This window comes from Leptinotarsa decemlineata, unplaced genomic scaffold (genome assembly GCF_025532065.1).
Source record: "Leptinotarsa decemlineata unplaced genomic scaffold, Ldec_3_MD MMD2_tig00003335_RagTag_RagTag, whole genome shotgun sequence".
Lineage (NCBI taxonomy): Eukaryota > Metazoa > Arthropoda > Insecta > Coleoptera > Chrysomelidae > Leptinotarsa > Leptinotarsa decemlineata.
The window spans coordinates 4,182,707-4,197,405 of record NW_027412587.1 but is presented as its reverse complement, the minus strand read 5'-3'; the positions used below and the strand labels follow the sequence as shown (position 1 = coordinate 4,197,405).

Genomic DNA, 14,699 nt, shown 5'->3' with positions numbered 1-14,699 from the left:
ATTAAAGCCTGTTTTTATAGTTTTTAATTATTATTTCATTATTATTATTTTTATTATCATTGAAATCCTTAGTAGGATGAGTAAATAGTTCAAGAAATTATTGATGAGAGTGACTGATCTTACTCCGCTAGTAATACTATTAGACAGTAACTAATAGTATTCGATATAAATATAAATCATATAAATAATAAGGCACTTAAAAGGCTAGGATTTGTTATTATTTCAAGATATATAAATAGAAGTGATCAAATCTAAAGAAATTAACTCTAAACGTTCAAGCCAGTCTCGAATATACCTACACAGTAGGTTGAATGGACAAAAGCCTATCAGAAAACAAGTACTCCCCTGGTTAATACCACGAAGGGCGTTGGATTATATACGACAGATGTCAATGCAGGAATCTTCACAGAAAATTTCCTGCATATGCAATTGGCAATACAACTGAAAGAGTCGACCTTCAATTTTGGAACGGGCACACATGCAGACCGGTTTCAGGCTCATTAGCCACTCATCAGTGAAAGTGGCCATCATCGACCTGAAGTCAATGATATTCCATAATTAAAAATCAGAATTTTTTCAGAGTATTTCATTCCTCTTCCTAAGTTGGAGCGAACAACAAAATGTCACTCCATCTAGTGGACGAGGTACTATGAGTGGATAATGAGCCCGAAATCGGTCTGCAAGTGTGCCCATTTCAAAATTGAAGGTCGACTCTTTCAGTTGTATTGCCAATTGCATATGCAGAACATTTTCTGTGAAGATTCCTGCACTGACGTCTGTCGGATATGATCCAACGCCCTTCGTAATATTAGCCAAGGGAGTAGTTGTTTTCTGATAGGCGTCAGTCCATTCAACCTACAGTGTAGGTATATTCGAGACTGGCTTGAACGTTTAAAATTAATTTCTTTAGATTGGTTTACTGCCAGTCAGTCTGCAAGCATAGCCCACTGACTTATAAGAAAGAAGTGATCAATATTTTTTCACGTGCAACTTAAAAATAGTAACTTCGTAAATGATTACCATAATCCAACTTTTTTGGAAATGAATGCAAAACTAAAGTGAAATTTTGACAGTTCTTTTCGTTTTCTATATAGATATTAAGTAGGTAAGTCATCCGATGCCATTATTAAATAAATGGAATACCTAATTTTATATCCTAATTAACAGTTGTCAACTCATAATTGACCAGTTAAAATTTATATTACTAACAAATGAACAACAACTTAACGAATCAATTATAAATGATTGTAAAATAATTCTATCAAGTATTTTTAATTGAAAGTTTATTTTATTGATTATAGATATAACTAACGCTTTAGTCATTCAATAATTCATCATTGGCAGATCAAGTAACTATCAAGCATATATGACTGGTTTATATTGGTGATTATATTAACTACTAATTTGAAATATCATTTATACCAGGCCGTTGGTTTGGCTGATCTCACTATTGCTCTCTCGAAACCGGTACGACCTACAAGGTCAGTTTAATTTGACAAAAGTTTCATACTTTGGGAAGCTGAAATAATCTCTTTTTAGATTGAGAATATCAGTAGTTGTTTATGATTTATTCGCCAAAAACTAGAATTGTCGAATTTGATTTTTTGGCCATACCGCCTCCATTTCGAATGATATGTAACAAAAGCAGAAAATGTAACAAAAGCAGAAAATAATGTTTTATATTTGTTATAGCCTGATATCAACCAATTTGCAATGCGACGTTTCGTTAATTACATTTCATCATCGACTTTTTTGTATGAAATACGGAGTTGTATTGTAATACATAGCTGAATTTGTTATTACAGTGGCTACAAAAATGGATGAAAAAAACTAGAGGTCCGTGTTCCTTCCTACATAAAGCATGTGTGACTTGTTGCTCTTTATATGTACACCCAGGCAGTTATCAGTATACCTGCCCACTGAATAAACAAAATATTAACATAGTATATAAGACTGGTAACTATTAAACAATTGAGTTAGATACCCACAACTGTTGCATACAGGGCTTTTCACGATTAGTGTTAATTAGACGTTTCTGGCAAACCAAACAACGGAACAACCTGAAAAGTTTACAGTATGCATAAATTAATATAATCTACAAGCCTTACATATTTTAGACGATGAGGCGTTTCCGCTTCTACTATAAAATAGCGGCTACTTTGATTTTTCAAGTAGAACACTCTGTATATAATATCATATTATGATTTCATATCATTTTGTCAACAACTATTTTTTTACTGTTACCGGTTAGAAGATATAAATAAATTTTGTTTTTTTTTACCAAACATGTACTTTTATAAACGCTGATAATCTTGAACTATCTGGTATTGAGATGATCAAATTTGAAATGGAGTGGAGTAATACCATGAGGATCTTCACTTCGAGTCATATTTTTATTTGCTTCATACAGTGTCTGTAAAAAATGCAGATACTTTGATCACATGAAAAAATGAGTAGAAGTCAATTTTTTCAAATGAATCACGTTGTATATTTCCACATTTTTGAGCTCTACATCCAATTTTAGATTGTATTTGTTCAGATAATCTGTCACAGATGATACTATGGATAAATTATTATATTTTTTTTACCGTAGTGTGCGCTTGTCAGGCCCTATCCCCCGAAGCCCCGATACATTCGGGAGGGCGCGCCAGCATTATCAACCAATCACCACTCCCCACACCGTGGGGTAAGTAATCATTGGGTCCGAGAATCATGTGCCCTGAGCAAGTGAACCAAGAATGACAGCCTTCTGCATCTGTGCGGCTAAGATTTCTGCCTTAGTACGGCAAGCCGGTATGATTTTAAGATTCGAGAGTAGAGAGGACATCATTCCACCAACGACTCCAATAATCAAAACAACCATCTTCAGTCTGCGGAGTTCGAAGAGAAAATCTCGATATTTTATCCCTTTTTCCTCCTCTTTTCTGACGATATTCGTCTCGCCAGGAGCTGCAAACTCCACGACCACCACTTCGAGTCTGGTGGTCAAGAAGAACCACATCAGGCTTATTAGCTTGCATGAGCCTGAGGGTGGGGAACGAATAGTTTCAATAAATTCGGCACTTCTTGTTCCCCGCAACGGATTCAATATCCCCCGGAGCATAGGGCAACACCGGTGTCTCGTCAATACCGTAAGATTGCCGTAGATGGTAATATAGCACTCTTAGGGCCGCGTTATGTCGATGGATATAGGCCAAGACCGCATATGCTGGACATGATGATATCAAGTGCATTAGGGTCTCGGGCGCCTCGCAGCAGGCCCTGCACCTTATGTCAGGAACCGCTATACCCATCACGCGACTGCGGTAGACTAAGGTGTTGAAGACACCATTCTGGCAAGACATGATGAACCCCTCAGTTTCCGACTTCAGCCCACTCGACCTGAGAAAAGCGAAGGTTAGGCGCTTTGATATGCCAAGGCCTCCAATGTTATTGAAGAAGACCCCATCCAATGGCTCATCCTTGTGTTTCCGCAGAAGTAAGGTTATCTCTGCGGCTTTTATCTGAGCTTTTTGCTGAACAGGTTCCAACTCGGTAATAGAGTTGTGGTCACCTCGTTCAGTGTCGAAAACTATACCGAGTTCATCAGCAGCTCGGGTAGCTGCCCTAAAGAGAAATGCTCCAATTCCTGCTCTCTCATGGTCACGGACCATGCAGAGAAGGGGATCCGAACTCCTGACGACTTTACAGGCTGTATCCAGCACCATTCTGTCATGTAGACACTCCAAACTCAAAAGTCCACGGCCTCCCTGTTGTCGGGGGAAGTACAACCGTGGAACGAACGATTTGGGATGCAAACTCCTATAGAGATGCATCATTTTTTGGGTCTTTACGTCGAGTTGATACAGCTCCTCTCGAGGCCACTTCACTACTCAAAACGAGTAGAGTAGGATTGGAACGGCAAGCATATTTGTTGCAGCAACTTTGTTCTTCCCCGACAGTTCCGATGACCAGATCTGTCGAAGTTTGTGCTGATACTTGCCGCGGAGAGAGTTTTTCACTGCTGTTACCTCTTGTCAGTGTCTTTGTTTCACTCCGAGGTAAGTATACGTCTCTCCGGCATCCAGATGGTGTAAGATGCTTCCATCTTACACCTGCACATCCTCTCCTTAGTACCCGCATCGTCCTCTTTTGAGATGGACCATTGCACATTTGTCTATCCCGAATTTCATACCGATAGCATGCGTGTATTTTTCCACCACCCTCAAGGACTGATGGAGATCCTTCTCTCCAGAGGCATAAAGTTCAAAATCATCCAGATAAAACAAATGGGTGACATTGTGCCTCCGGTTTCCGGGGGTGCCACAGTTATACCCTCGAGTGTTTCTGAGCGCAACGGATAATGGCAATAGTGAGATTCAGAAGAGAAGGGGACTGAGGGAATCACCCTGAAATACACCCCTTCTGAAAGTGACCCACCTTGTTTGGACTCTTGCTTGACCAGATGTTATGGTTATGGATGTTTGGCGAGTTCGCCAAAGTAGTATCAGTTGTTCAATGCATCTCACTATTTTGTCGGGTACCGCAAGGAATCTGAGCAAATGCAAGATGAGCTCATGCTCATGCCTTACGGTAATCCATCCAGGCCATAGAGAGGTTACGCTTATATTGTATCGAGTCCTGCGTTACACATCTATCGATAAGCAGGTTCTCTTTACATCCAGCGACTCCTCTCTTCGACCCTCTCGGCTCATATATCCGTTCGTGTGTATGAGATGCTTGAAAACAACTTATAACACGAATTCAAGCATGTTATCGGTCTGTTATTCTTAGGAATCGACAAATCTCCGCTTTTGGGGATAATAACAGTCCGCCCCTCGACAAACCAATCTGGAATCGGCTGCTCTCCGTCCAGCCATGAGTTGAAAACTCTGGCCAGATGGCGGTGAATGCTTGGTAGTTTTTTCCACCAATAAGTGTTCAGCCCATCTGGGACTGGAGCAGCAAATTTCTTGGAACCCATAAGGGTTCTTCGAACTTCATCCGGGGTTATCGGGTTGCGCAGTTCATTGAGCTCAGGCTGTCGAAGATTTCTGATGAAAGTTTCGAACTGAGCTAGGGCTGGAGTGTCTAAGTTGAGTGGCTGCGCGTGTTCATAGATATCAATTCCAGAAGGATTTCCACCTGATCAGCGGTCGGCGGATTATCCACGACACGTGGAGGCTCTTGGAATAAACGAGAAGGTTTCTCGTGAAACCTAAGGTTTTTCACGATACTCTCGCTCGCCTCACTAATGACTTCTTAGCAGCCTCTAGCATTCGTATCCTATCAAGGCAGTGCTGTTTGGTGGTCAGCAGCACGCCTTGACTCAAAGTGTGATGGATACGTCGTAGTTTGGCGGCTATTTGCCGCATTGCGGGCGTGAAAGGCCTGTTGGCCGCCCTGTAATCCATCACACATTGGATACGAGACGCGTGTTGTCTTGCCGACGTGATCTTAGCCTCCATCTTGTGTACACGCCATTCAATCTTCCGAACCGCAAGGCCGGGATTTCGTCCTTCCGATTCGGAGACCGATCGGACGACGCTATACACGGCGGTGTTGATTTTCCAGATGTCAGCCTCTTTTGTTAGAACACTATGAACCTCCGCATCCAAGCAAGCCAGTTCTTGTGGCTTCAGGGGTCTAATTCTGTGAAGCGCCCTGCGTGTTCTGATTGTCGTCTCTATTGGTGGAATGGTGGGAGTCTCCTCTCCCGCCGTGCCAACGGGTGGTACAACTGTCACTTCTACCACCTCGTTAGCAGGCTGGGAAGGAGCTTAATAGCCCTGGCGCCGAAGATAAGATACGTAATCCCTAAGGTTTTGAGCGGAAAAGGCGGCATGCTCCGGATGTGTTTCACACCACAGAGCATGCAGTCTCGCCATGAACCCTCTTCGCGCAGGCTCACTACTCTCGTAGCAATGCATAAGGCTATGTCTTAGCTCATGCGTCCACTCAAAACGTCCGTTTTCATTGACAGGGTTGTCATCGGTAGGCAAATCATCGTTATGGGCCCCACCACCTTGCCTCTGACCCCTCCGAGCGGGTCGATTGTGGGGGCCCCTTCCTTGATTATTGGGAACCAAGTGTTGGGTCCACCGGGTGGTTAGCCCTGTGGACTTACGGCCGGCACCGGAGGGAGAATAGAGTTCTCCTTCCCGGGTGCGCCTGGGCTGCCGGTCCGTTTTCGCACCAGTTGCTCGTGTGTTAGTGGCCAAGGCCAAGGCCAAGGGTGTTAGTGGCCATCCCTGCTTATACTTATACTTATCATTATTATTATTATTATTATTATTAACGCGGACACACGAACTGAATATAATTTGAACCATTGAAAGCAGTTCTAACTCCCGATTTCATATCTTCCATTGTTGTTGCTGGGTTGGAGTGAACCATATCTTTAATGAAATCCCACATAAAATAATCTAATGGATTGCCATCTGGTGATCTAGCATGCCAACGAAAAGGTCGATTATTACCAATCCATCTGTCTTCGAATTATGGGGTGGAGCACTATCCATTTGGAACCATACACGTTCTCTTCTTAGGTTATAATCAAAAATCATTCGCTCTGTGAATCTTCATATTTTGTTGCATTCAAATTATATCTGAATCAAAGTTAGAACTATTGGTAATAGAGTTCCGGTAGGTGTGACTTTTTTTCAGGAAATTTACTCCTCTTCAAGGATTTTTTTTCAAATTTCGAATATCTTCAATATTTTTCGAGATATTTGCACAAAACCAAACCTCCCCTTTTTTTTACTAAATTGTTTATAACTTTTGCAATTTTTCGAGCCCCTCTTGAATTTTTTAAAAAGTTGCTAGAGGTCATTCCGAATCGAATGATCCCTGGATCATAATTTTCGGTGCCCTTGGACAGGAGTTCCAAAAAAGGGATCTTGTGACCCAGACTATTATTGGTTGAACGATATCAAGTATGTATACTTACGACAATGGCAAGGTGACGCTGGTGTGTCATGCCTTGGTGGGGGACGATTTCCGAAATTGAATTTTGGTCCGAAAATTTTCTTCAGCGATGACACTTCTGGTACCTGTGCTTGAACCTTGAAACAGAAATATCGGTAAATAAAATATAGCAGAAATTTTGCCAGTATCTGACGGCACTGATATTCAGACCATGAGTGAAGCAGGAAAAATAGCTCTCACAATTGAGAGAAAACCAGTTCTGTATTGAAATTTTTACTACTTTTCTTACTAATTGTCATTAATTCAATGCCTCGGTTTATGAAGCATAGGAAAGGTCATTTAATTTAAAGATAAATTAGCTACATTATTCTATCATTAATTTTATCAATTGAGTTTATTGGCGTTTAGCTATTTCTTCTGGAAAAACAACAAACTATTTTCCAGTATGTGAACTTCAACCTTTAACACATTCAATATTTTATTGTGCTCAATATTGAATGTTCACATTTTTGAAAATAATGGATGCCACAACAATAGTTGAAAAAAATTCTAAACAAAATAATAGAGGTAGTTTAATTTATTTCATCATAATTTAATGTGTTCCTCTCATTGTCTCATTTATCTACCAACATGTCATCTCTATTTTTCCGTACATAATTGGTTCTTTAGACAATGAAATGTTTTTTGTACAAACTCTATTGAAAATTTTGGTTTCAAAGTAAATAAAAACAAATATTTCAGACGTTAATAATCACTTGGCACATCACAAGTCTATTGTTTACGTTTCAATAATTACAGTCGGATCTATTTACTTTATACATTAAGAAAACCATTTTTAACATCTAAGCAAATATTGCCAAGCGGATTCTTCCAATTAATATGTCTAGTTCTTTCCGTAAAAATAATATTTCAGTTACGAAAGTAATGATTTTTTTTGTTACACATTCTTGTTCGAAGGTAACGGTCGAATTATGTTTTCTTTGTACATGCAAAAATAATCTATTCAACTATATTCAGTGGAGAAACTGGTGCAATATAATTTTCAATGAACTCGTCTATCATTCTAGTACAGTCTTTGTTTTGAAAAAAATTGTACGTTTTGTATTATTTTTAATCATACTTTTCAAACATCGAATTACAAATTACTATGATTGCAAATTATCAAACTCAGATGCATCAAACGTATGCACAACGATATACGATTCAAAGTTTCCAATTGGGAAATATTACAAAAAAAGTGGATGCTAGCAATGAAAAAGGATCTTCTGAAATCCTATCAAGAAATCGTTATTTTTGAAGTATAATCACTTTCCATTACTGAATATGGTTGCTATTGAATTACGCATCTTATTATACTATGACCTTTGAGAATATAATATTTCATGGCCTACTTTTCATTTGAGGAAGTGGATCTCTGGTTTCTTTAGAAATATGATCATCGGCATCGTCGAAAAAATAATTTTTCTGTAAATTCTGTCGTCCGTCTATCCATCCATTTGTTTGTCCGTTAATCCGTCGTTCGCAAAAGTTTCGAAGGAAACGAAATATCGATTTCATCGTTCATTGATCTCGTGAAAATCTTCAGATTCTCCTATTTGGGAATCGAATAATTGAATTGAGTGTTTTTCTACAATTTTCTGAAGAAGTGTAACACTTTAAAACTGTTACAGATATCGAAAATTCATTGATATCTAAAATGGTTCGAGAAATGTGGAATTTTTTATTTTGCGCAGATTTTCTAAACTAGTGGAAATATCAAAGTGATCGACTAGACAATTTCAATCCCTTCGAATATTCCAAAAAAAATATATATCCAGAAAATACATTTTAATTTTATTTTCACCCCTTGAAAAATGTCTTGAAGGGAGAAAAAAAGAAAACTATTGAAAAGAAGTAATTATTATTATTATATTGCTATAAAAGTCACGAAGCATTCTAATTTCTATTTCCCGTAACTGCTCTGGATTTGAAATTATTCCAGAAACCAAAATTTTTTGAACAAGAACGCCAACAAGAAATGTTGAAACATATCAGAAAAACTAATAGAACCTTTTTGTTCACATTAAAAAAAAATAAAAAAAATCCTAATATTTTTTTATAGATATCAGAGTTCAGGAATTATTCGCGACATACTAGAAAATCGAGCAATTAAATTGATAATTTTCTTGTTTATCAAATGTGGTTGTAGTATTCATATGATAGTTGAAAAAAAATGATATTTTGAAAATGAGTTTAAAAAATTTTGATGTAAAAAACTGAAAGTACTTCTACTGGGTTTCAGTTTGATTGTAGTATTTTTAAACTCTGTTTCGAAATTCCAGAGTTTTACTCATGGAAAAAGTTTATACTGGAATCAATAGTGGCGAGGTTGCTGCTGCAGTATTTTGCGATTTCTCGAAGGCTTTCGACTGTGTGGATCACGAAATACTGCTGAGGAAGCTTCCTTATTACGGTTTCAGAGGAGTGATACTGAGCTGGTTCAGCTCATATTTGTCAGGTCGTAGCCAAATGGTGGAAACAAACCACCGCTCAGAAATTAGAAAAATACATAAGGGTGTACCTCAGGGTTCAATACTAGGGCCAACATTGTTCCTCATCTACGTCAACGATTTGACAAGTATAAATATTTCAGGGAAATTCACACTATTTGCAGACGATAATACCATTTTTTGGCAATCGGACAATGCAAACGATTTAACTAAAATCATATCCAACGATATGATGACAGTGAAAAATTGGTGTGATTCAAATCGTCTTTCTCTAAATATTTCGAAAACTAATATAGTAACTTTCAGATGCGAACTTGACAATATACCCATTGGGAGTAACATCATTGAGAACAAAAGTAGCCTAAAATTTTTAGGGGTACATATCGATAGTAAACTAAAATTTGAAGAACATATTTATGCCTTGTGTAACAAAATGTCCTCTGGATGTTATGCAGTTAGAGTAGTCGCAAATGAACTTGGTTTAACAACAGCTAAGACTGCTTATTTTTCTTTGGTGGAATCTCACTTGAGATATGGAATTCCATTTTGGGCAGTATGTAGTGGTTATCTACTTCAAAATATTTCAGTTTTGCAAAAACGAGCCATGAGATATATGTGCAAATCAAAACATACATACTCTTGTAGATTACTCTTCAACACGCATAGAATTCTAACAGTGATTTTTATCTTTATAATGGTTTAATTCAAAAATATTCGAACACATTTCAATCTTCACCAACTCATTATGTGACAAGGCAATCCAACAACATCAAGTTGCCAATACCTAGTACATCACTCATAAGAGATTCCATTATCTATAATGGTTGCAAAATGTTCAATCATTTGCCAAAGAATATAACAGAAATAAAATCTTTACAATGCTTCAGGAAAGCTGTGAAAATTTTTTTAAGTGACAGACCATACTATAATGTACAAGAATTTTATAATGATAATTTTTAACCCAGTTGAAAAATTCTACACCTGATTTGAAAAAAACAAACGTTGTTTACAATATACCATGTAATAATTGTAATTTGAATTATATTGGAACAACTTCCAGAACATTATCAAGCAGAATAACTTCACACAAAAGTGATATAAAATTAAACAAAAATTCATGTGCACTAGCTCAACATTCTATTGAAACAGGACACAAAATTAAATTCGATCAAGCAAATGTTTTATAATCAGAAAAAAAATATATCCAAAAGGCTTTTTCACGAAATGGTCCTTATTAACAAAAATCCTAATAATATGAACAAAAAAAAGACATTGAAAATCTAAAAACCGCTCCCAAATCGTTTTACTGCGTTGATATGAAGACCCTCAGTGATAGTTTATTTCGAATATTTTTCATGTGCAGGCAGCGTTCAGTTACATTTTCATTATAGTAGTGCTCATATGAATTATAACGTTATAACATTCCGTTTTTATTATCAGATAATAATTTGACCATAATATTTCTTCAAATACTGAGTGAATCGAAAATCGAAGAATTTTTTTTATTTTTCAAATAGAACACAAAATTTTTATTGAATACTTGATTTCTCGTTGGAAAAGTTCTTTGGAAAATATGGTGTTGTATAAGTAAATATTTAGCGGTTCGAAAGGCACAACAAAAATATTTACAAAAATACAGGGTGTAACATAAGTAAGTTAAAATATTCAAGTGACGTATTCCTGTTCGCTTTTTGAAAATAACTCTTGCAGAAAGTAAGTTATTTGCACGAAATTCGGTACCCGGGGTTTTTTTGACGTGGGAAATCATAATTTCGTATTAATTTTCATGTAAAATCTAGAGAGCGCTGCGTACGCTGTCATTATTTATTTAAAATTGCCCTAACTTTTTGACAGTAAACTTTTGGTACTTTTCATGAAAAAACCTTATTCCCACACCTTTTCCAAGTAAAAAACGTACACCTTCTCAACAACGCTGGAGGTGATCGTTTTCGAGATATTTGCAATTTTCTATATCGATGCATATTACTTTATAACCAAATTTGATTTTAATAATTTTTGTCACTCTCCGCTTGCAAATTAATTTAATTAAATCGAATAGGCTATGAAAGTTTGTTTATAAAAATAGAAGTTCGCTGTCACATTTTTAACTATTAATTGACAAATTCACAGTTCGGAGTTTATAAAGTATTTTTTGGTATCATGCTCGACTTTACGAATGCTGACATGGCTAATATAGTTTTTGCATACGGCTTGGCTGACGGAAATTCAAGCGAGGCCAGACGCATCTATCAGGAAAGGTATCCCCAACGCGTGACTGCTTGTGCAGCGACATTTGCGAATCTTTTCCGGCGACTTTCCGAGTCTGGAAGCTTTGAAACAAAGTCTGCAGTAGGACGGCCACGGACTACAAGAACTGTAGAATTGTCTATGGATGTGAACATCCATAGACGAGTACAAGAATAATTAGTCAAACTTTAAATGTGAGTCACATGACAGTTTACAGAATTTTAAAGGAACAGCAATAATATCCTTACGCTACGTGATTTCCAACCACGTATCGAATTTGCTCAATGGCTTCAAAGAAAAGTCGAACAACATCCGCAAATTTTATCGAAAATCCTCTTCACAGATGAAGCTAATTTTTCAAGAAACAGTATCATAAACTTCCATAACAACCACATCTGGACGGAAGATAGCCCACATGCGATAACGCAAACTCATTTCCAAGACAGATTCTCTTTTAATGTATGGGTAAGCATAATTGGAGATTATTTAATTGGGCCATATTTTATCCCCTTACGTTTGAATGGAGATGCTTACTTACATTTTCTGAAACACGAGCTTTCCCAACCTATGGAAGATGTTTCCATTGGTCTCCAAAATCACTCTTGGTTTATGCACGATGGAGCTCCTGCTCATTTCAGTGTGATAGCAAGAATTTTTTTAGACGTAGAATATCTCCAACGATAGATAGGAAGAGGAGGCACTGAGTATTGGCCCCCGAGGTCACCGGACCTCAATCCCGTCGATTTTTTCTTTTGGGGACACCCAAAATCACTAGTTTATGCTAGCCTCATTGAAAACGAGGAAATGTTGAGGGATCGCATCATAGCTTGCTGCGAAACGATAAGAAACACTCCGGGCATTTTTCAACGGGTGCGGAATTCTTTAATGAGGAGAGCATAAGCTTGTATTACTGTTGGGGGTCGTCACTTTGAACAGTTGTTGTAATAGTTGTTTCGTTCAATTTTTATGTGTTCATTTTCCTAATAAATAACATAGTACTTCTCCGAATTGTTTTTTATACAAACTGAATTGAATAAGCAGTTCGATAATGCTCAGTTTAGAAGAAATCTGTACGGGTATACTGCGTATGAAGTTTGATGAAAATAAATAAAATTGCAAAAAACTTATGACAAAAACCTATCATGTTTTGAAAAATTTCAACAATCTGTATTTCGAAAACGAATCATTCTTCGTTAAACATTTTATAGGAAAAAGTTGTTTATTTTGACATGATCCACCACATTCTTAGTTTTTGTAATGTTCTCAGCAACTTCACTCTCGCACTAAGTAATATGCATCGATATAGAAAATTGTGAATATCTCGAAAACGATCACCTCCAGCGTTGTTGAGGAGGTGTACCTTTTTTACTTGGAAAAGGTGTGGAAATTAGGTTTTTTCATTAAAAGTACGAAAAGTTTACTGTCAAAAAAGTTAGGGCAATTTGAAATGAATAATGACAGCGTACGCAGCGCCCTATAGATGTTACATGAAAATTAATACGAAATTATGATTTCCCACGTCGAAAAACCCGGGTACGGTACCGAATTTCGTGCAAATAACTTATTTTTTGCAAGAGTTATTTTCAAAAAGCGAACAAACAAATTAAATTTCAACACCCCGTATCTCCGAAACGAAGCATTTAGGGACACAAGTTCATATAGACTTCTTTTCTTAAAATTGTCTCAGGAATACGTCAATTGAATATTTTAACGTACTTATGTTACACCCTGTATATTATTTTTCACTTTAAACTTCTCCAGCAAAAACGAAAATTGAAAAAAGTATTCTTTCAAAATATTTTCCAAAGAATAACTTTGTCAATAAAATTTTGTTATAAATTTATTTTATCTGTTTTTGTAGTAAAATTCACCCAAACCGCTAGATGTATACTTATGCAACTGCATATTTTTAGGAAGCCTTTTTCACGGAAAATCAAATGTAAAATAAAATATAAGGTATTCCATTTCAAAAAAAACAAAAAACTGTTTCTAAGTTTTGATGCACCCAGTATTAGAAAAAAAATTTTTGTCAAACTACTATTTAATAGCAAAAAAACAATCTCTTTGAAACATATTCATAACTGTACAAACGTTTCAGGTGAGTTTCCGGTGAAAATTGGGATAGATGGAAAGATTCATAACTTCTGAATCGCATGCTTCAGAAGTTATGATTCCAAATTTGGAAAGCAATATAGTCATTCCATTTTAAAAAACCTAACTTTGTTATTACATTTTTCTGAGTACCCCGTACATTGGAGAAAATATCAGAAAAGTTCAATGCATTGATATCTAGACCGCTAATATGAAATATTCTTTGATAAATTCTCTCTTTCATCTCAAACTTCAAATGGAAGCTTGATGTGACACACACTGTATTTATTGATACCAAGAAATAGACAGAAGAAATATTTTATATGCCCATATCAGAAAACCTAATTTAATTCTTCAACAAATTTAATCACTGCGGATATCGTTTAGAACATCTTTAACGGAATTATTCCCATATTAGATGCTGTTGTCAATAAGGATAAACTTATGGATGTCACAAACACAAAAACATCCTAAAAATCTCATCTGAACCCCTGTATACAGCAGTTTTCACTTACAGAATCACAGTTATGGGAGCACAACCAACAAAACAAAAGAACACCGATCAGCGGCACGAAATCAGCCATCGTAGATTATTCTTCGCGATCGATTTAGCATCAATATCGCAGGAGGTACCGACTCAACTTCTTCGACTCAACTGTTAACGATGGCGAAGAACAGCCTTCTTCTCCTTGTATCTGCAACGGTTATTCCTGTAACGTTGTCGTTTATTTCGTCCGCATCTTCTGCTGACGATTCTCAACATCGCTCGTGCCGCAGTTTTACTTTTCACTTTCCCGTATGGAGCGCTGGCAGGGAAAGTGTTTTCATTGGAGAGTGGATGCGTCCTTCATCGAATATGAGGTAATGGTCAAGACAGATATGTTGTAAAAACAAATATAACTTGTTTGTAAGGTTCTGTATTACCAAAAATGTTTCCACCCTGTGGCATTCAAAACTTTCCAGTTA

The 14,699-nt window shown here is 36.9% G+C and overlaps 1 protein-coding gene across 1 annotated transcript in view; it reads right to left on the bottom strand.

The window, feature by feature from the left end:
• Positions 1–14,463, bottom strand: part of LOC111509214 (venom protease) — a 38,976-nt gene extending 24,513 nt beyond the window's left edge. Inside the window, exons 1-2 of the mRNA XM_074177971.1 lie at positions 14,249–14,463; positions 6,929–7,043 (exon numbers count right to left, since the gene is read on the bottom strand). Coding sequence (XP_074034072.1) covers positions 6,929–7,043; positions 14,249–14,317 — 184 coding nt within the window. The 5' untranslated portion in view covers positions 14,318–14,463. The remainder of the gene's footprint in view (positions 1–6,928; positions 7,044–14,248) is intronic.
• Positions 14,464–14,699: the final 236 nt, after the last annotated feature.